The sequence below is a fragment of the Salvelinus alpinus genome, chromosome 20 (genome assembly GCF_045679555.1).
Source record: "Salvelinus alpinus chromosome 20, SLU_Salpinus.1, whole genome shotgun sequence".
Lineage (NCBI taxonomy): Eukaryota > Metazoa > Chordata > Actinopteri > Salmoniformes > Salmonidae > Salvelinus > Salvelinus alpinus.
Window position 1 is genome coordinate 16,478,404 of NC_092105.1, and position 23,333 is coordinate 16,501,736.

Consider the following 23,333-nt stretch of genomic DNA (forward strand, 5'->3'; position numbering starts at 1 on the left):
CTGCTTTGCCGTGCTTGTGTCAGGTGAGTGGTGCTCAAACTGTCTCTATGGTGATCAGGCTGTCTCTATGGTGATCAGGCTGTCTCTATGGTGATCAGAAAGGCGTAGGATGATGTTGCCCCTGGACACTGATCTAAGGTCAGAGTGGAGTTTTACCCCCTAACGATTAAGGTTAAGGATAAAATGTTCCTAGATCTGTGCCTAAGGGCAACATCTACCCAGACAGATCAGAAAACCCAATGTTCCTTTTCAGTAACTATGGTGGATTATGTGTTCTGAATAAAGTTTGATGTCTGTTCACAGTTCACTGCTCCCACATGCGATCTTTAATTCAACACTGGTCTGAATTGGGAGCAGCAAACATGGAGCGGACATTTTCTACAGTTGTCCTTCTCTGTTCAGGTTGGAACATTGTCTGTTCATCGGAGTGTGGGATCTGAGCCCTAGGAAGCTAGTTTGTACTAGGCAGTGAAGAATGGCCTTCTTCAATACTGATTGGTAGATATCCCAGTATAGCTCCGGGCTTGGTTATATAAATCCTCTACCACTCACTGTTGTCCTGGATTCACATCTCACCATATTGATACTCTACTCATACTCTGGTTTCCAGACTCAATAGATTTTTCCTGTGTCTCTGTCTGAGGCAATAGGTGATTGTTGCCGTGCTATTGCATTAATTTATCATGCAAGCACACAGTTTAGAGTGTAATTGTATCCATTGTATGATTATTACGAGGCTGGTAAGAGAAACAGCAATGGACCTGTTATGACCACAAGATGGCACTGTTTAAACATCACACTGGTAGTGTCTCACGCACTCACACACACACACACACACACACACACACACACACACACACACACACACACACACACACACACACACACACACACCCACACCCCCCCCCCCCCCCCCCCCCCCCCCCCCCCCCCCCCCCCCCCCCAGGGCAGTCACAGGTGTGCAGAAGAAAATCTTGAGGAAATGACCTGCAGAGTTGGATGCACTCCGGGAGTGCTTCGCTTCTCTCTCCAAATCTTCCCATCAATGGGAAGGATGTTCCCGGGAACAAATGGGAATGCTACTCTGGCCAAGATCTGCAGGAGGGATTCAGGGGGTGGGGAGAGCTGCTCAACACCTCAAAGACACAAAACTTGTAGAGTTTTAGGTTTTAGGGCTCGATGTAATCCTGCCCTGTTGCTGTACTGTAGGACTGTATGTGCGTGTGGGTGTGACAGATGAGGAGCAGGGAAGCGTGGAAACACAAGACGGTCAGAACAGCACCACGTACTGGGGATGAGTGTGTGCGAGGGGAGGTAGGAGGAGTAGCGTTACGCTAAGAAGACGACAACAGATGCCATGGAGCCGGCGGCAGGAGGAGTGTGAGCTGTTACCGGGACAATGAGGGAATCCAGAATCTGTGGGTGGACCCCAAGCCCCCAACCCTGCCCTCCATCAGACCTTACCCCTTCACTCTGGTGTAGACCTGAAATAATTGGATAGGCGTAAGCATGACGGTAGCACCACTTTGTCCTGATAGGCCAGATATATAACCACACCATTTTCCCCACACCAAAGGTGTTGCTGTACATATTTGTCTCCTTTATTTTACCTTTATTTAACTAGGCAAGTCAGTTAAGAGCAAATTCTTATTTTCAATGACGGCCTAGAAACAGAGGGTTAACTGCCTTGTTCATGAGCAGAACAACAGATTTTTACCTTGTCAGCTCGGGATTCAATCTCGCAACCTTTCGGTTACTAGTCCAACACTCTAACCACTAGCCTACCTGCCGCCCCTCTATCCTCTTCATGGGGCCCATTTTCTTTCCAATTAAGCCCCTAATTGATAAAGATAACAAAGAGTCTATTAATCGTGTATGTAGTAATAAAAGACCAGCTGTCAGAAGACACACACACCAGCTATATCACTGATGCCTGCCACCGTGGTGTGTGTATGTGTCTGTGTGTGAGAGAGAGAGATTGCATGATGTGTGTGTATTCATGCCAGCCTGCCACACTCACTGGCCATATTACTGTGTGTGACTGTGTGTGTACGTATGTGGGGATCCTATTTTTGTCTCATTACGCCATTGCTATTTCAACATTAACCAGCAGATGGCAGTGTTTGACTGTGTTTAATCATCTCTTCATATAGCCTGCCTACGGTAGCTACTACTTACAGAGCAGAACTATTGAATTCTGGTCCTGGATGGCCGAAACTCTTCTGTCTTTTGGACCATGGAAGACTGTGTAAAATGAACAGAACATAAATGAATCGAGAGGAGATCAACATTTTTAATATGCAGTGAGAAAGTAAGGGCAACTGATAAGAATGGATTGTGTTTTTATAAAGATAGACATTTCCTTCCAAGTGAATATCGTGTTTATATATTTATATAAATATCTATATCATATATAGAATATGTATCTATTTGCTATGCATACTCAGAAATTACGCCTTCAAATATAATTTTAAAAGTATTTTAAAGCACAAACACACTTTTTCTTTCCTTAAACATGACCTGGATAAGCATGGTTAAAAAACAAAGACTTCTTAGTATGGGAAAATATTTCAAGAATTCAACCAAAACATTGAAAATGCATTTTTTAATCTAAAAATGTTTTCATGAGGTACTCAAAATCCATACTGTTATCTTAAAGGTCCAAATGCAGCTGTTTTAACCTCAATATCAAATAATTTCTGGATAACAATTAAGTACATTTCTGTGACTGTTTTCAATTAAAATTGTCAAAAAAATAAATAGTGTCTAAATATCAATTTATCAAGCAAGAATTTTGCTAAGACTGTCTGGGAGTGGTTTGAGTGGGAAGGGGAACACTGAACATTTGCTGTTATTGGCAGAGAGGTTTGGAACTCTTTCTTATTGGTCTAATTTACTGCATGGTGTTATCCATGAAAGACCAAAACTCCCTCCCTCCAAAACAGGCTGAACAAACAGCTTTTCAAACAGCTCCTACACTAAAAGGGCCTTATAATTTTCATAATTTCACAGTATTATTCTAACCTCATAGTGTAGAAACATGTAAAACACAGGTAAATCACGTTTTTAACTGCACTGGGCCTTTAACAAACCAGGAACCACATATCAAAGTGGTGTACAAAACCAGCCTAACACACACACACACACTTCCCCCTCCCCCTTAATGTCAGATGAAATGTAAATAAGTATGACTTTCCAAGCAAACTCTTTTTGTTATAAAAATATACTTATTTTTCAAATAATCAACACATTTCTTTTTAAGGTGAGGGATTTCACGATCACGCTAGCGAGGCTGTTTGTTTTTATACAAAATATGAAGCTTTAGAGAGAGCTCTGACTGACAGACAGACTGACTGGAGAGGACTAGGACCCTTCCCTAAATCCTCCCCTTCCTCTGGTCCACAGGAAGTTACATCAACATCACCAGTAGCTCTTCCTCCTTTTTGCATATTCTATGATTTTTTTAAAAGATTGTTTTAAAAACTAGATATACACCTTATACAGGTCAACAAAAAGAAGATGCTGCTCCTTGGAGTAAAACGTTACAATGTCCAGGCAATTCCCCAAAACTGTTAAAAAAAAGGATCTCTTAAACTACATAAAGTCAAGATAGAAAACACAACAGCGCAGATACATGACATACTGGCTTTCTTCATAAGCATATTGAAATTAAAAATAAAAATAAATAAAAAACAGAAAAAATAGAAATATATAAATCTGTGTGACAAGTTAAAGCAAAGTCAAAGTAGAGAAGGCAACAAACATGATTGAATAAAAACAGAAAAACACAAACAGGAAGACGCTTATGCTACAAATAAATTGAAAATATATGTACAAGACCCTGTTTTCCTTTTGTGTGTGTGTGTGTGTGTGTGTGTGTGTGTGTGTGTGTATGTGTGTGTGTGTGTATGTGTGTGCGCGCGTGCACAAGTGCCAATGCATGGGTTCTTTTATTTTTTATTCACAGTTCATGTTGATCAAACTCTCTGAAGTCTTTTGATCAAACAGTTTGTTGTTGTCAGTTTGAATCTTTAATCCTCGGGTTAAGACCTTCTCCTCTGCATACATGAGGACAACGTTCCAAACCAAACCTGCCCCGACTTTGTCTTGCTTGTTCACAGGGGTCCACTCCTAACCAAACTCATCACAATCTCTCAGAAATAGCTAAAGTAGCCAATCAGAACTGGCTCATAGAAGCGTGACACCAAACCGATCCAAAGCGATCCAAGTCAAACCAGACCAAACCAGACCAAACCGTGCCGCGTTTCTCTGCTAGTGTCGTATGGTTCTACCCCGCCCCGCTCCGCCCTGGTCACCAGATGACGCTGGAGATGCTGGTCTCCCTGGGCAACAGCGGCAGCATGGCGTGGTTAGTGTGGTCCTCCTCCACACTGTGCTCGCGGCTCTTCCCCGCTGGCGGCCTCTGTCCATTCAGCATCGTCAGCGGGATGTTGCAGTAGGTGTGCTGGTTGCCTAGTGACGGCAATGGCGGTAGCGTGCCCCCCGGCGGCAGGTCGTACTCGTAGCTGCGGTAGTAGTGTTTCTGCCGCATGGTGGTGTGGTAGGAGTTGTGGAAGGACGAGCGGAGTTCCGGGTGCGCCGTGGCCATGGCGGTGGAGGTGGCTGCTGCCATGGAGATGGCGGAGACGGTCTGGAGCTCGCCGAAGGGGCCCTGCTCGCTGACGTCCAGCGCCGGCTCATGGCTCAGCATGGGTTCGGTGCGGCAGAAGGGCATCTCATACTGCAGTTGCTTCCAGAACTTGGAGCTGAGCTTGTTGCTCTTGGGGCCACGCCACTTGATGACGGTGAGGGTCTTGATGGTGTGTTTGAGGGCCTCCACCTCTTGGTAGTTCATGATGCCACGCAGCTCGGCACACTCGATCAGAATCACCTTGATCTCCCCGGTGACCAACATGTTGCGGAGGCGTGTCTCCAGCTCAAAGATGCTCCACCCCCGCCGCACCACGTAGTTGGGCGTCATGACGATGATGAGGCGCTTGGATTGGTCCACACAGCGCGCCACGTCCTCGATGTAGGCTGGATAGAGAGGGAGAGAGACAGAGAGAGAGAGGGATGAAGGGAGAGGGAGAACCCAAAGCACTCAGCATACAATCAATCTCCTTGAAAGAGAGAACTCAAAACAGCTTAGATTATTCTATACAGTAACATATGTTCTATAACATGTTTTGTATACAGTGACATATGTTCTATAACATGTTTTGTAGACAGTAACATATGTTCTATAACATGTTTTGTAGACAGTAACATATGTTCTATAACATGTTTTGTAGACAGTAACATATGTTCTATAACATGTTTTGTAGACAGTAACATATGTTCTATAACATGTTTTGTAGACAGTAACATATGTTCTATAACATGTTTTGTAGACAGTAACATATGTTCTATAACATGTTTTGTAGACAGTAACATATGTTCTATAACATGTTTTGTAGACAGTAACATATGTTCTATAACATGTTTTGTACAGTGCCTTGCAAAAGTATTCACCCTCTTTGGCGTTTTTCCTATTATGTTGCATTACAACCTGTAATCTGGATTTTTATGTGGATTTAATGTAATGGACATACACAAAATAGTCCAAATTGACCAGAAGGAGCTGCAAAGCTCCAAAGCAGAGATTGGAGTATCTGTCCATAGGACCACTTTAAGCCGTGCACTCCATAGAGCTGGGCTTTACGGAAGAGTGGCCAGAAAAAAATAAGCAAACATGATTGGTGTTCGCCAAAAGGCAATGTGGGAGACTCCCCAAACATATGAAAGACCTCTGGTCAGATGAGACTAAAATTTAGCTTTTTGGCCATCAAGGAAAACGCTGTCTGGTGCAAACCCAACACCTCTCATCACCCCGAGAATACCATCCCCACAGGGAAGCATGGTGGTGGCAGCATCATGCTGTGGGGATGTTTTTCATCGGCAGGGATTGGGAAACTGGTCAGAATTGAAGGAATGATGGATGGCGCTAAATACAGGGAAATTCTTGAGGGAAACCTGTTTCAGTCTTCCAGAGATTTGAGACTGGGACGGAGGTTCACCTTCCAGCAGGACAATGACCCTAAGCATACTACTAAAGCAACACTTGAGTGGTTTAAGGGGAAACATTTAAATGTCTTGGAATGGCCTAATCAAATCACAGACCTCAATCCAATTGAGAATCTGTGGTATGACTTAAAGATTGCTGTACACAAGTGGAACTCATCCAACTTGAAGGAGCTGGAGCAGTATTGCCTTGAAGATGTGCCAAGCTTATAGAGACATACCCCAAGAGACTTGCAGCTGTAATTGCTGCAAAAGGTGTCTCTACAAAGCATTGGCTTTGGGGGTGAGTTGTTATGCACACTCAAGTTTTCCGTTTTTTTTGTCTCATTTCTTGTTTGTTTCACAATCAAACATATTTTGCATCTTCAAAGTGGTAGGCATGCTGTGTAAATCAAATGATACAACCCCCCCAAAAAATCAATTTTAATTCCAGGTTGTAAGGCAACAAAATGGGAAAAATACTTTCACAAGCCACTGTATACAGTAACATATTTGTTGTAACATGATGTGGACATGAGACATCTAGCACACCACTTCACAATACAATGGATGGACAACTACAAGACATACAACACAAAACAGACAGCAGTCAGACAACAGTTTCGCGTTTAAACATAGAGTTACTATAACACAGGAGGCTGCTGAGAGGAGAACGGCTCATAATAATGGCCGGAACGCCGCAAATAAAATGGCATCAAACACATGGAAACTATGTGTTTGATGTATTTGATATCATTCCACTTATTCCGCTCCAGTCATTACCACGAGCCCGTTCTCCCCAATGAAGGTGCCACCAACCTGTATACTACAACTGTTCTTAGTCAACACTCTGTATCTACATCACTTCTAATCTCTCTCTCTCTGAGGTTTTTGGATCTGTGTGTGTCTGTGTGCAATGGCATGTGTGTTTGTGTACGTGAGTGTGTGTGTGCCTGTGTTTGTGTGCTAGAGTGTGTGTGTGTGTGTGTGTGTGTGTGTGTGTGTGTGTTCTGACTTAAAAGCTATGATCCTGCTGTGTAAACTCTTACAAAATGCCCACCCTAAGCTTCTCTTCCTGTCCAGAGAGGAAATGCATCACAGTTGCTGACACAAGAGGAAGAGACTGAGGACATGTACCTCTAAGAAGTCTTGTGTCATCCTGGTAAAGCTCATTGGCCAGACCTAAACATGTCAACATTGAGACTCAGATCACAGGAGAACACACAAAGCACACAAACAGCAAAGAGGACTTGCGTAACACTGGCATATGAACTATAATTTATTATTTGGCTCTCTCTTTCTCAAACACACACACACACACACACACACACACACACACACACACACTGGAACAGTTTTTTAGCAACTTGTATAACTCTGACTAGGGACCAGTTTCTCCGTTCAGCTATCTATCTCTCATCCAGCAGTGCAGTAACTACAGTAAGAGCCTCTAAACTATGATGTCCCATTCTGTCTGAAGCTGCCTACCATACCGCCGGAGCAGTAGTCTCACTGGATGTGTTCACTCTTTCGCTCTATTCCACATGAAACCCAGCTAGATGTAGTAATATATACTGAACATCCTGACCCAGCTAGATGTAGTAATATATACTGAACATCCTGACCCAGCTAGATGTAGTAATATATACTGAACATCCTGACCCAGCTAGATGTAGTAATATATACTGAACATCCTGACCCAGCTAGATGTAGTAATATATACTGAACATCCTGACCCAGCTAGATGTAGTAATATATACTGAACATCCTGACCCAGCTAGATGTAGTAATATATACTGAACATCCTGACCCAGCTAGATGTAGTAATATATACTGAACATCCTGACCCAGCTAGACATAGAGCTGTGGAAATAGATTTTTATATATATACTGTATTTTACCTTTATTTCACTAGGCAAGTCAGTTAAGAAAAAATTCTTATTTACAATGACGGCCTACCCAGGCCAAACCCTTAACGAAGCTGGGCCAATTGTGCGCCGCCCTACGGGACTCCCAATCACGGCCGGTTGAGATACAGCCTGGAATCGAACCAGGGCCTGTAGTCTGTAGACCGCTGCACCACTCGGGAGTCAATACTGATACTGAACATCCCCACCCAGCTAGATGTAGAGCTGTGGTAATAGATACTGAACATCCTGACCCAGCTAGACATAGAGCCGTAGTAATAGATACTGAACATCAAGACCCAGCTAGATATAGAGCTGTGGTAATAGATACTGAACATCAAGACCCAGCTAGATATAGAGCTGTGGTAATAGATACTGAACATCAAGACCCAGCTAGATATAGAGCTGTGGTAATAGATACTGAACATCCTGACCCAGCTAGATGTAGTAATATATACTGAACATCCTGACCCAGCTAGACATAGAGCTGTGGTAATAGATACTGAACATCAAGACCCAGCTAGATATAGAGCTGTGGTAATAGATACTGAACATCCTGACCCAGCTAGATGTAGTATTATATACTGAACATCCTGGCCCAGCTAGACATAGAGCTGTGGGTAATAGATACTGAACATCCTGACCCAGCTAGACATAGAGCTGTGGTAATAGATACTGAACATCAAGACCCAGCTAGATATAGAGCTGTGGTAATAGATATTGAACATCCTGGCCCAGCTAGACATAGAGCTGTGATAATAGATACTGAACATCAAGACCCAGCTAGATATAGAGCTGTGGTAATAGATACTGAACATCCTGACCCAGCTAGATGTAGTAATATATACTGAACATCCTGACCCAGCTAGATGTAGTAATATATACTGAACATCCTGGCCCAGCTAGACATAGAGCTGTGGGTAATAGATACTGAACATCCTGACCCAGCTAGACATAGAGCTGTGGTAATAGATACTGAACATCAAGACCCAGCTAGATATAGAGCTGTGGTAATAGATATTGAACATCCTGGCCCAGCTAGACATAGAGCTGTGGTAATAGATACTGAACATCAAGACCCAGCTAGACGTAGAGCCGTGGTAATAGATACTGAACATCAAGACCCAGCTAGACGTAGAGCCGTGGTAATAGATACTGAACATCAAGACCCAGCTAGACGTAGAGCCGTGGTAATAGATACTGAACATCAAGACCCAGCTAGACATAGAGCTGTGGTAATAGATACTGAACATCAAGACCCAGCTAGACGTAGAGCCGTGGTAATAGATACTGAACATCCTGACCCAGCCTGACGTAGAGCCGTGGTAATGAACAACCTGGACCATAAGCATAGACGGACTACTAGACTGATTGGCACATGCATCAGAATATGTTCACACAAAATATATCCATGAATGTATTAATGGGTTAAATGGGAACTGGAGAGAACGCTGCTGGGGATAACATGTACTCTATGATATCTGCCTTACAGCATGTATACTGAGCTAGCTGTATCTCATGTCCAATATTACACAGTCCCCTTGCTGAGGGCACAGTCAGTGTGGCATAGGCTACACAGTAGAATACACTTTGGACTAGAAAGGTGAGAGAGAATGTTGCATCTCGGTTAAAGGGAGTGGGCTCTTAAAGGAAAACTCCACCCAAAAACTGTATTTTTGGATTTGTTTCCTTAGTCCATTGTTGACATGGTCCCAAAATGTTTTGCTTGTCAGCACTCAAGTTTTCAAGATATGCAACTTTCAAAATACAAAAATCAATCATTTATTTTTGGGAGCCTCCTTTTGCCATTGAAATGCTCAGTCTGATCATGTGGGAGTGTGGATACAAATTACGATATATTTACATACACAGTCCTGATTGGTGGATAGGATTGTCTAGACAATCCTCTAGACTCTAGAGCCTACCCCGCTTACCCCTTCAAAGTAGGAGGATACATATGCAAATAAAAGATTGTCCATTGGTCAGAATAATCAAATTGGATTGTGATGTCATGCTGTGGGCCAAAAACTCCTTCCCACCTGAACAGGCTGAAATTCCAGGTGTTTTTTTCTCTCAAAAAGTTTGTACATTAAAAGGGCATTATCATAATTTTCACAATTTCAGGGTGTTATTTCAACCTTATAGTGAGGAAATATCATTTTAAAAACAGAAAAATCACTTTTTTGACTCCACTGCCCATTTAATAGATCTTGAAAGGAACATGACAGTCTATAGGAGTGCATCAGGAATAAGACGGTTCAGATGGTTACAACCAATCATAAGCATGCATTCTATGATCATGCACTGAACAAGTGCATGCCTGTTTAAACAAATGCACAGTATCCATATAACACTTGCTGATGTATACAGTCATACACTCGGGCCCCTGAGTGGCGCAGCGGTCTAAGGCACTACATCTCAGTGCTAGAGATGTCACTACAGACCCTGGTTTGATTCCAGGTTGTATCACAACCAGTCGTGATTGGGAGTCCCATGGGGTGGTGCACAATTGGCCCAGCGTCGTTAGGGTTTGGCTGGGGTAGGCTGTCATTGTAAATCAAAATTTGTTTTAAACTGACATGCCTAGTTAAATAAAGGATAAATAAAAAATTCCACAACAGGGGATACAACAATATGCATGGGAAAGCAATATATGATATATTTGAAGAAATATACAGCACATGTAACAAGTCTATAAGTGACACAGGTGAAAATACTAAAGGGTGTTCTATTGATGGTATGGATATATTATTTAGAGTTTATTTTTTGCACAAACTACACATATACACAAAACATTATGAACACCTGATCTTTCCATGACATAGTGACTGATGACATAGTGACTGATGATATAGTGACAGATGATACAGTGACAGAGTAAAGAACAATCACAATAACTGTACAAGCCACAACACAATTAGTGAACGTACTATCACGTAACCACACACAGCATGCCTTACCTCCTTTACCCTACCCACTTCACACACTCCCCAACCCAACCCCTTTCCCCCCTTCACACCCCCACACACTCCCCAACACAACCCCTTTCCCCCCTCATCACCCCCACACACTCCCCAACCCAACCCCTTTCCCCCCTCATCAACCCCACACAGTCCCTACCCCTCTACCCCACCCCCACACACCCCTACCCCCTCATCATCCCCATACAGTCCCTATGCCTCTACCCCACCCCTCCCTCCATCCCCTCATCACCCCCACACACTCCCCAACCCAACCCCTTTCCCCCCTCATCACCCCCACACACTCCCCAACCCAACCCCTTTCCCCCCTCATCACCCCCACACAGTCCCTACGCCTCTACCCCACCCCCACACACCCCTACCCCCTCATCACACCCACACACCCCTACCCCTCGACCCCACCCTACCCCCTCATCACACCCACACACCCCCTACCCCTCTACCTCACCCTACCCCCACACCCCCCCCAACACACCCCCTAGCCCTCTACCCCCCATACCTCCAACCCTCCCCTCATCACCCCCACTCATTCCCTACCCCACCCTCCCTTCATCACCCCCACGCATTCCCTACCCCTCTACCCCACCCTACACCCTACCCGCCCCCCGCTACCCCCCCACCCTCCCCTCAACACTCTCCCTCCTCTCCACATCCTCCCCTCCTCATCCTCCCTCCCGTCCTCCCCCTCCCTCCCTCCCTCCCGTCCACCCCCTCCCCTCTTTCACTCCCATCATCCTCCCCCCTCCCCTCCCCTAGTCATCACTTACACCACTTACTTCCTGTAGGGATGAGGTCTCTGTCTGGGATGAAGAGTTTGTACCCGTAGTGTTTCTCTAAGACGTCAGGGAGGATCTCCAGGGCAAAACGCTCCTCCTCCTTGGTCTCCTGACTCCACTGGTCAGGGTCTACTTTAGTGTAGGACAGATATGCATCATAGTCCTTATTATCTGCCAGAAACACAGAAAGACAGACAGCACACAGAAAAGGTCTGGTGAAGCATATGCACACTCAGGGATATGAATGCAGGCATGAACAGACACAAAAAAATGACAATCTTTATTATGTGAAAGTGAGAGAGAATTATATTATATAGACACTCTTTGAGGCAGGAGAGAGGTTTTCAGGCTCCCTAGAGGGGCCAGACAGCCTGCATCAAATAACAACTTCAACATCTCAACCAACCACTGATAGTTAAATTACATGGCTAGAATGGTTGGATTTAACACTGCGTTCCGTCCATCCAAATCAATTCTAACTGACAATATCACAAGTGGCCACGACTCTACTTCAATGTAGAATTCTAGTATAGAACGCAGAAAACAACCAATCAAAGTGTGAATATAAAAAACACTGTATGAAAACACACCCAAACTAGCCCAAACTAGGACAGAACTAACTGTATCTGGGAGGAGAAACTAAAAGTCTCCAACTTCAGTTTGTTGGTAGACTTTTTCCTTTGATTTGGGTAGGGAGGGAGTTGGCCTAGTCCCAGCCTCCCCGTCCCAAAGCAGACAGCAGTTCTCTGCTGGTCCACAGGGGAGGGTGGACATCATACCATGATATATTGAGACTGATCCCTCTCTTAATGGAGAACAAATTGAAAATCTGCCTCCCCTCTTACCCATGCATCCCTAGTGACCTACAGACACACACAGGAATGCAAGCGCACACACACCTCACTCACTGGGTTTTTACTGGAGACAATGGGCTGGCTGTCAGTGAGGAGTTTGTGTGTGTGTTCATGTACGTGACTTGTGTGTGTGTGTGTGTGTGTACCTGGGAGACTGTTATTGCTGCAGGCTCTGACCAGAAATGGCTTTCATAGAAACAACCCATTCAACAACCTTCAAAGCATCGACGCAGACTAGTTGATAAAGGATATTATGAAATCCGGAGAGAGAGGTGTGGTTTGGTTTGAAGCCAAAGGCTTGAACCACACGACCAACAACATTGGACACTTTATGGAACACAAAGTCTTCACTATCTCGTCCTGGAATATCCAAGGCCTGAGGTCATCTGCCTTTGGCATAAAGAGCACTTCATCAAACTCTTTAACATCATCCTTAGCTCTGGATTCTTCCCCAATATTTGGAACCAAGGACTGATCACCCCAATCCACAAAAGTGGAGACAAATTTGACCCCAATAACTACTGTGGGATATGCGTCAAACAGCAACCATCATTAACAGCAGACTCATACATTTCCTCAGTGAAAACAATGTACTGAGCAAATGTCAAATTGTTTTTTACCAAATTATTGTACGACAGACCACGTATTCACCCTGCACACCCTAATTGACAAACAAACAAACCAATACAAAGTATTCTCATGCTTTGTTGATTTCAAAAAAGCCTTCAACTCAATTTGGCATGAGGGTCTGCTATACAAATTGATGGAAAGTGGTGTTGGGGGAAAAACATACGACATTATAAAATCCATGCACACAAACAACAAGTGTGCGGTTAAAATAGGCAAAAAATACACATTTCTTCCCACAAGGCTATGGGGTAAGACAGGGATGCAGCTTAAGCCCCACCCTCTTCAACATATATATCAACAAATTGGCGAGGGCACTATAAAAGTATGTAGCACCCGGTCTCACCCTACTAGAATCTGAAGTCAAATGTCTGCTGTTTGCTGATGATCTGGTGCTTCTGTCACCAACCAAGGAGGGCCTACAGCAGCACCTAGATCTTCTGCACAGATATTGCCAGACCTGGGCCCTGACAGTAAATCTCAGTAAGATCCCAAAAAAAGGTTCAGTCGCCAGGACCACAAATACAAATTCCATCTATACACTGTTGCCCTAGAGCAAACAAAAAACTATACATACCTTGGCCTAAACATCAGCGCCACAGGTAACTTCCACAAAGCTTCCACAAAGGCAAGAAGGGCATTCTATGCCATCAAAAGGAACATAGAATTCGACATACCAATTAGGAGTTGGCTACTTTAATCAGTTATAAAACCAATTTCCCTTTATGGTTGTGAGGTCTGGGGTCCGCTCACCAACCAAGAATTCACAAAATGGCACAAACACCAAATTGAGACTGCATGCAGAATGCTGCTAAAATATCCTCCATGTACAACGTAGAACACCAAATAATGCATGCAGAGCAGAATTAGGCCGATACCCACTTATTATCAAAATCCAGAAAAAATACGTTAAATTCTACAACCACCTAAAAGGAAGCGATTCCCAAACCTTTCATAACAAAGCCATCACCTACAGAGAGATGAACCTGGAGAAGTCCCCTAAGCAAGCTGGTCCTGGGTCTCTGTTCACAAACACAAACAGACCCCACAGAGCCCCAGGACAGAAACACAATTAGACCCAACCAAATCATGAGAAAACAAAAAGATAATTACTTGACACATTGGAAAGAATTAACAAGAAAACAGAGCAAACTAGAATTCTATTTGGCCCTAAACAGAGAGTACACAGCAACAGAAACCTGACCACCGTGACTGACCCAAACTTAAGGAAAGCTTTGACTACAGTGGCTTGCGAAATTATTCGCCCCTTGGCATTTTTCCCATTTTGTTGCCTTACAACCTGGAATTAAAATTGATTTTTGGGAGGTTTGTATCATTTGATTTACACAACATGCCTACCACAAGTGTTGCTTTAGCAGTATGCTTAGGGTCATTGTCTTGCTGGAAGGTGAACCTCCATCCCAGTCTCAAATCTCTGGAAGAGTGAAACGGGTTTCCCTCAAGAATTTCCCTGTATTTAGCGCCATGGATCATTCCTTCAATTCTGACCAGTTTCCCAATCCCTGCCGATGAAAAACATCCCCACAGCATGATGCTGCCACCACCATGCGGGGATGGTATTCTCGGGGTGATGAGAGGTGTTGGGTTTGCGCCAGACATAGCGTTATCCTTGATGGCCAAAAAGCTCATTTTTAGTCTCATCTGACCAGAGTACCTTCTTCCATATGTTTAAGGAGTCTCCCACATGCCTTTTGGCGAACACCAAACACGTTTGCTTATTTCTTTTCTGGCCACTCTTCCATAAAGCCCAGCTCTGTAGAGTGTACGGCTTAAAGTGGTCCTATGGACAGACACTCCAATCTCCGCTGTGGAGCTTTGCAGATCGATCCTTCAGGGTTATCTTTGGTCTCTGTTGCCTCTCTGATTAATGCCCTCCTTGCCTGGTCCGTGAGTTTTGGTGGGCGGCCCTCTCTTGGCTGGTTTGTTGTGGTGCCATATTCTTAAACATTTTTAATAATGGATTTTAATGGTGCTCCGTGGGATGTTCAAAGTTTCTGATATTTTTTTATAACCCAACCCTGATCTGTACTTCTCCACAACTTTGTCCCTGACCTGTTTGGAGAGCTCCTTGGTCTTCATAGTGCTTCATGCTTGGTGGATCCCCTTGCTTAATGGTATTGCAGACTCTGGGGCCTTTCAGAACAGGTGTATATATACTGAGATCATGTGACAGATTATGTGACACTTAGATTGCAGACAGGTGAACTTTATTTAACTAATTATGTGACTTCTGAAGGTAATTGTTTGCAACAGATCTTATTTAGGGGCTTCATAGCAAAGGGGGTGAATACATATGCACACACCACTTTTCCGTTTTCTTGTTTTTAGAATTATTTTAAATTCTTTTAAACAACCTTTTTCATTTCACTTCACCAATTTGGACTATTTTGTGTGTTTCCATTACATGAAATACAAATAAAAATCAATTTAAATTACAGGTTGTAATGCAACAAAATAGGAAAAATGCCAAGGGGGTGAATACTTTTGCAAGGCACTGCATATACAGACTCAGTGAGCATAGCCTTGCTATTGAGAAAGGCCGCCGTAGGCAGACCTGGCTCTCAACAGAAGACAGGCTATGTGCACACTGCTCACAAAATGTGTAAACTGTAAACTGAGTATAAACTGAGCTGCACTTCCTAACCTCCTGCCCAATGTATGACCATATTAGAGACACATATTTCCCTCAGATTACAGATCCACAAAGAATTTGAAAACAAACCCGATTTTGATAAACTCCTATATCTACTGGGTATACCAGTGTGCCATCACAGCAGCAAGATGTGACCTGTTGCCACAAGAAAAGGTCAACCAGTGAAGAACAAACACCATTGTAAATACAACCCATATTTATGCTTATTTATTTTCTCTTTTGTACTTTAACCATTTGTACATTGTTACAACACTGTATATATACATAATATGACATTTGTAATGTCTTTATTCTTTTGGAACTTCTGTGAGTGTAATGTTTACAGTTCATTTTTATTGTTTAATTTAGTTTTATATATTATCTACTTCACTTGTTTTGGCAATGTTAACATATGTTTCCCATGCCAAAAAAAAACCTTGAATTGAATTGAATTGAGAGAAAGAGAGAGAGAGAGAATGAGAGAGAGAGAAAGAAAGAAAGAGAAAGGGAGAGAGAGAGAGAGAGAGAGAGAATGAGAGAGAGAGAAAGAAAGAAAGAGAAAGGGAGAGAGAAATTGAGAGGATAGAGAGATAGAGAGAGAGAGAGAGAATCAAACAGACACAACAGCCACCTATTGGTCTGACGCTCTGAGCCCTTACCTCCATCCAGGTCGTCGCTGCCGAAGTGTCTCCTGTAGAAGAGCATGAGCTCAATCTTATAACACTTATACAGAGAGATGAGGAAGAGCAGCAGCAGCAGAATGGCGCCCAAACCACCTGCCAACTCTACCGTGTACATCAGCTCTGCTGAGAGAGAGAGACAGGGAGACAGAGAGAGGAAGAGAAGGGGAGAAAGAAAGCAGAGGGGAGAGAAAGAGAGAGCGAAAGAAAGACCATGTCATTAAAACTATTGAGTCAGTCAATAATGTTTCCCAACACCATAATTATTTGATGTACGTATATGTATGTGCATGGTAGTACACAGCTGTTTGCATGTGCTGCAATAAGAAGACATCAGACTGCAGAGTAATAGTCATCCCTGGTCTCTATGCTCTGCTCTGTTCTACCCTGCTCTGCTGTTGTCTACCCTGTTCTGCTCTTTTCTACCCTGCTCTGCTCTGTTATACCCTGCTCATGTCTACCCTGTACTACCCTGCTCTGCTCTGTTCTACCCTGCTCTGCTGTTGTCTACCCTGTTCTGCTCTTTTCTACCCTGCTCTGCTCTGTTATACCCTGCTCATGTCTACCCTGTTCTACCCCGCTCTGCTCTGTTCTACCCTGCTCTTCTGTTGTCTACCCTGTTCTGCTCTTCTCTACCCTGCTCTGCTCTGTTATACCCTGCTCTGCTCTGTTATACCCTGCTCATGTCTACCCTGTTCTACCCTGCTCTGCTCTGTTCTACCCTGCTCTGCTCCCTTCTACCCTGCTCTGCTGTTGTCTACCCTGTTCTGCTCTTTTCTACCCTGCTCTGCTCTGTTATACCCTGCTCATGTCTACCCTGTTCTACCCTGCTCTGCTCTGTTCTACCCTGTTCTACCCCGCTCTGCTCTGTTCTACCCTGCTCTGCTCCCTTCTACCCTGTTCTGCTCTTCTCTACCCTGCTCTGCTCTGTTCTACCCTGCTCTGCTGTTGTCTACCCTGTTCTGCTCTTCTCTACCCTGCTCTGCTCTGTTATACCCTGCTCATGTCTACCCTGTTCTACCCTGCTCTGCTCTGTTCTACCCTGTTCTACCCTGCTCTGCTGCGTTCTACCCTGCTCTGCTGTGTTCTACCCTGTTCTGCTCTTTACTACCCTGCTATGCTCTGTTATACCCTGCTCATGTCTACCCTGTTCTACCCTGCTCTGCTCTGTTCTACCCTGTTCTACCCCACTCTGCTCTGTTCTACCCTGCTCTGCTGTGTTATACCCTGTTCTGCTCTTTCCTACCCTGCTATGCTCTGTTATACCCTGCTCATGTCTACCCTGTTCTACCCTGCTCTGCCCTGTTCTACCCTGCTCTGCTCTGTTATACCCTGCTCATGTCTACCCTGTTCTACCCTGTTCTGCTCTGTTTTACCCTGCTATGCTCATGTCTACCCTGCTCATGTCTACCCTGTTCCAGCCTGCTCTGCTCTACCCTGTTCTACCCTGTTCTGCTCTGTTCTACCCTGCTCTGCTCTGTTCTACACTGCTCATATCTACCCTGCTAATGTCTACTCTGTTCTACCCTGCTCTGCTATGTTCTACCATGTTCTGCTTTGCTGTGTTCTACCCTGTTCTACTCTGCTGTGTTCTACCCTGTTCGGCTCTGTTCTACCCTGCTCATGTTTACCCTGTTCTACCCTGCTCTGCTCTACCATGTTCTACCCTGCTATGCTCCATTCTACCCTGCTCTGCTCTGTTCTACCCTGCTCTACTCTGTTCTGCCCTGCTCTGTTCTGCCCTGCTCTGTTGTGCCCTGCTCTGTTGTGCCCTGCTCTGTTGTGCCCTGCTCTGTTCTGCTCTGCTCTGCTCTACCCTGCTCTGTCCTACCCTACTCTGCTCTGTCCTGCTCTACCCAGCTCTGGTCTGTTATACCCTGCTATGTTTTGTTCTGCTCTGCCTACCCTGCTCTATCCTACCCTGCTCTGTTTTGTTCTGCTCTAACCTACCCTGCTCTTCTCTACCCTGCTCTGCTCTGTTCTGCTGTGGTCTACGCTGCTCAGATCTGCTCTGTTCTGTTCTGTTATACCCTGCTCTGTTCTGCTGAGTTATACCCTGGTCTGCTCTGTTCTGTTCTACCCTGCTCTGTTCTGCTTTGTCTGTTCTGCTCTGTCCTACCCTACTCTGCTCTGTTCTGCTCTACCCAGCTCTGGTCTGTTATACCCTGCTATGTTTTGTTCTGCTCTGTCTACCCTGCTCTATCCTACCCTGCTATGTTGTGTTCTGCTCTAACCTACCCTGCTCTTCTCTTCTCTACCCTGCTCTGTTCTACCCTGCTCTGCTCTACCCTGCTCTGTTCTACCCTGCTCTGTTCTACCCTGCTCTGCTCTGTTCTACCCTGCTCTAGTCTACCCTGCTCTAGTCTACCCTGCTCTGTTCTACCCTGCTCTGTTCTACCCTGCTCTGTTCTACCCTGCTCTGCTCTGTTCTACCTTGCTCTGCTCTGTCCTACCCTGCTCTGCTCTGTCCTACCCTGCTCTGCTCTGTCCTACCCTGCTCTGCTCTGTCCTACCCTGCTCTGCTCTGTTCTACCCTGCTCTGCTCTGTTCTACCCTGCTCTGCTCTGTTCTACCCTGCTCTGCTCTGTTCTACCCTGCTCTGCTCTGTTCTATCCTGCTCTGCTCTGTTCTACCCTGCTCTGCTCTGTCCTACCCTGCTCTGCTCTGTTCTACCCTGCTCTGCTCTGTTCTACCCTGCTCTGCTCTGAGCTGTGCAGCACATCCACATGGAAGAGATAGGGGGATTATGATGCCTTGAGGAAAAGAGAGGGAGACGGGGATGTGATGATCTAAATTTGGGTTCATTGTCTAGGTGAGCCATGACACAAAGTGTATAACCTTCATCCTTATACCAACTTCTCTCCATTTCCTTGACACTCGTTCTACTCATCCCTCTCTCGCTCTCTCTTTCCCTCTTTCCTCCCTCCTTCCTTCCTCAGAGAGAGCCTTCCCTCCCTCCCTCCCTCCTCCCTCTGCATCCTGGGAGGAAACCATGAGAATAACCAAACACTCATCTGTTGGGAAAAGAAGAGGAGCTGTTGGCTGCTTAAATAACCATCACATCTACTCTATTGGCTAAAGTGACAACCACCACATAAAGACAGCCGAGCACAAGTCATGCCAGAGAACTAAGAATAATGGACGAATGTAAGAAAAACAACAACAAAAGAGACAGTTGAATGAAATGGAGCGCAAACACACATCGCTATGGTGACAAACACAAACGAGCTCTGAACCTAACACAGACTGGTGGGTGAGAAGACTGAAGATGGAGAGGAGGAATATTGGAAGGGGGTATGGATGGAGAGATGTAGAAAGAGAGAGAGAGGGACCGGAGAGACGTTTATGCTGCCTGGGTTATAAAATCATCAGATCAATTACTAAGAGGTATGGGTGTGAGAGAAAGAGAGAGACCATACCCCTTCAGGAGATTGTATTGTGGGGTATGGTTGTGAGAGAGCCCTTATCCCTTCAGGAGAGTGTATTGTGGGGTATGGTTGTGAGAGAGCCCTTATCCCTTCAGGAGAGTGTATTGTGGGGTATGGTTGTGAGAGAGCCCTTATCCCTTCAGGAGAGTGTATTGTGGGGTATGGTTGTGAGAGAGCCCTTATCCCTTCAGGAGAGTGTATTATGGGGTATGGTTGTGAGAGAGCCCTTATCCCTTCAGGAGAGTGTATTGTGGGGTATGGTTGTGAGAGAGCCCTTATCCCTTCAGGAGATTGTATTATGGGGTATGGTTGTGAGAGAGCCCTTATCCCTTCAGGAGAGTGTATTATGGGGTATGGTTGTGAGAGAGCCCTTATCCCTTCAGGAGATTGTATTATGGGGTATGGTTGTGAGAGAGAGCCCTTATCCCTTCAGGAGATTGTATTATGGGGTATGGTTGTGAGAGAGCCCTTATCCCTTCAGGAGAGTGTATTATGGGGTATGGTTGTGAGAGAGCCCTTATCCCTTCAGGAGAGTGTATTATGGGGTATGGTTGTGAGAGAGCCCTTATCCCTTCAGGAGATTGTATTATGGGGTATGGTTGTGAGAGAGAGCCCTTATCCCTTCAGGAGAGTGTATTATGGGGTATGGTTGTGAGAGAGCCCTTATCCCTTCAGGAGATTGTATTATGGGGTATGGTTGTGAGAGAGAGCCCTTATCCCTTCAGGAGATTGTATTATGGGGTATGGTTGTGAGAGAGCCCTTATCCCTTCAGGAGAGTGTATTATGGGGTATGGTTGTGAGAGAGCCCTTATCCCTTCAGGAGAGTGTATTGTGGGGTATGGTTGTGAGAGAGAGCCCTTATCCCTTCAGGAGAGTGTATTATGGGGTATGGTTGTGAGAGAGCCCTTATCCCTTCAGGAGATTGTATTATGGGGTATGGTTGTGAGAGAGAGCCCTTATCCCTTCAGGAGAGTGTATTATGGGGTATGGTTGTGAGAGAGAGCCCTTATCCCTTCAGGAGAGTGTATTATGGGGTATGGTTGTGAGAGAGCCCTTATCCCTTCAGGAGAGTGTATTATGGGGTATGGTTGTGAGAGAGAGCCCTTATCCCTTCAGGAGATTGTATTATGGGGTATGGTTGTGAGAGAGAGCCCTTATCCCTTCAGGAGAGTGTATTATGGGGTATGGTTGTGAGAGAGAGCCCTTATCCCTTCAGGAGAGTGTATTATGGGGTATGGTTGTGAGAGAGCCCTTATCCCTTCAGGAGAGTGTATTATGGGGTATGTTTGTGAGAGAGCCCTTATCCCTTCAGGAGAGTGTATTGTGGGGTATGGTTGTGAGAGAGAGCCCTTATCCCTTCAGGAGAGTGTATTGTGGGGTATGGTTGTGAGAGAGACCATACCCCATCAGGAGAGTGTATTGTGGGGTATGGTTGTGAGAGAGCCCTTATCCCTTCAGGAGAGTGTATTATGGGGTATGGTTGTGAGAGAGATCCCTTATCCCTTCAGGAGATTGTATTATGGGGTATGGTTGTGAGAGAGAGCCCTTATCCCTTCAGGAGATTGTATTATGGGGTATGGTTGTGAGAGAGAGCCCTTATCCCTTCAGGAGATTGTATTGTGGGGTATGGTTGTGAGAGAGCCCTTATCCCTTCAGGAGATTGTATTGTGGGGTATGGTTGTGAGAGAGAGCCCATACCCCTTCAGGAGAGTGTATTATGGGGTATGGTTGTGAGAGAGCCCTTATCCCTTCAGGAGAGTGTATTATGGGGTATGGTTGTGAGAGAGAGCCCTTATCCCTTCAGGAGATTGTATTATGGGGAATGGTTGTGAGAGAGAGCCCTTATCCCTTCAGGAGAGTGTATTATGGGGTATGGTTGTGAGAGAGCCCTTATCCCTTCAGGAGAGTGTATTATGGGGTATGGTTGTGAGAGAGCCCTTATCCCTTCAGGAGAGTGTATTATGGGGTATGGTTGTGAGAGAGCCCTTATCCCTTCAGGAGAGTGTATTGTGGGGTATGGTTGTGAGAGAGCCCTTATCCTTTCAGGAGAATGTATTGTGGGGTATGGTTGTGAGAGAGAGCCCTTATCCCTTCAGGAGATTGTATTGTGGGGTATGGTTGTGAGAGAGCCCTTATCCCTTCAGGAGATTGTATTGTGGGGTATGGTTGTGAGAGAGAGCCCATACCCCTTCAGGAGAGTGTATTATGGGGTATGGTTGTGAGAGAGCCCTTATCCCTTCAGGAGAGTGTATTATGGGGTATGGTTGTGAGAGAGAGCCCTTATCCCTTCAGGAGATTGTATTATGGGGAATGGTTGTGAGAGAGAGCCCTTATCCCTTCAGGAGAGTGTATTATGGGGTATGGTTGTGAGAGAGCCCTTATCCCTTCAGGAGAGTGTATTATGGGGTATGGTTGTGAGAGAGCCCTTATCCCTTCAGGAGAGTGTATTATGGGGTATGGTTGTGAGAGAGCCCTTATCCCTTCAGGAGAGTGTATTGTGGGGTATGGTTGTGAGAGAGCCCTTATCCTTTCAGGAGAATGTATTGTGGGGTATGGTTGTGTGCTATGGGTGCATTGTCCCCCCCCCATTTTTACGCTGCTGCTACTCTGTTTATTATCCATGCATAGTCACTTTACCTCTACCTACATGTACATATTACCTCAATTACCTCGACTAATCTGTGTCCACGCACATTGACTCTGTACCGGTACCCCCTGTATATAGCCTCGCTACTGTTATTTTATTGTTTCTCTTTAATTATTTGTTATATTTAAAAGAATATATATTCTTAAAACTGCATGGTTGGTTAAGGGCTTGTCAGTAAGCATTTCACTGTAAGGTCCACACCTGTTGTATTCGGCACATGTGACAAATACAATTTGATTTGATTTGAAAGAACCCTTACCCCTTCTGGAGAGTTGGATGGTGGCCTGCCGTCTCCCGTTGCCATTCTCCACATAGCAGGAGTAGTTCCCCAGGTCCCCCTCTTCCACCGAGTGGATCATCAAGGAGATGGCCACTTCCTGTTCCCCCAGGTGCTCCCGGACCACCCTGCAAGACAAGAGAAAACAATCATTAATGGAGTGGATGGTAGTCTCTGTGGGAGTAGTCACATGTCCCCCTCCGTAGGAGGGTGCAACATGACAGAGTTGATAAATACTGCGTTGAAAGCCAGACAAAGTCATTCATGTTTCCTATTAACTACGATGTCCATGTCTCCTCACTTCATAAAAGTCTCGAGGTTAGAGAGACAGTCAGTCTCGAGGTTAGAGAGACAGTCAGTCGCGAGGTTAGAGAGACAGTCAGTCGCGAGGTTAGAGAGACAGTCAGTCGCGAGGTTAGAGAGACAGTCAGTCGCGAGGTTAGAGAGACAGTCAGTCGCGAGG

General features: G+C 45.1%; 1 protein-coding gene across 6 annotated transcripts in view; it reads right to left on the reverse strand.

The window, feature by feature from the left end:
• Positions 1-2,285: 2,285 nt before the first annotated feature.
• LOC139546390 (interleukin-1 receptor accessory protein-like 1) overlaps positions 2,286-23,333 on the reverse strand; it is a 561,546-nt gene continuing 540,498 nt past the window's right edge. The window contains exons 8-12 of one of the 6 annotated variants that reach the window (XM_071354724.1): positions 22,853-22,998; positions 16,497-16,640; positions 11,704-11,874; positions 7,177-7,221; positions 2,286-5,037 (exon numbers count right to left, since the gene is read on the reverse strand). In XM_071354724.1, coding sequence (XP_071210825.1) covers positions 4,313-5,037; positions 7,177-7,221; positions 11,704-11,874; positions 16,497-16,640; positions 22,853-22,998 — 1,231 coding nt within the window. In that variant the 3' untranslated portion in view covers positions 2,286-4,312. Of the gene's footprint in view, positions 5,038-7,176; positions 7,222-11,694; positions 11,875-16,496; positions 16,644-22,852; positions 22,999-23,333 lie in introns of all 6 variants that reach the window. The other 5 variants (XM_071354723.1, XM_071354726.1, XM_071354725.1 and 2 more) reach the window with 5 other exon arrangements.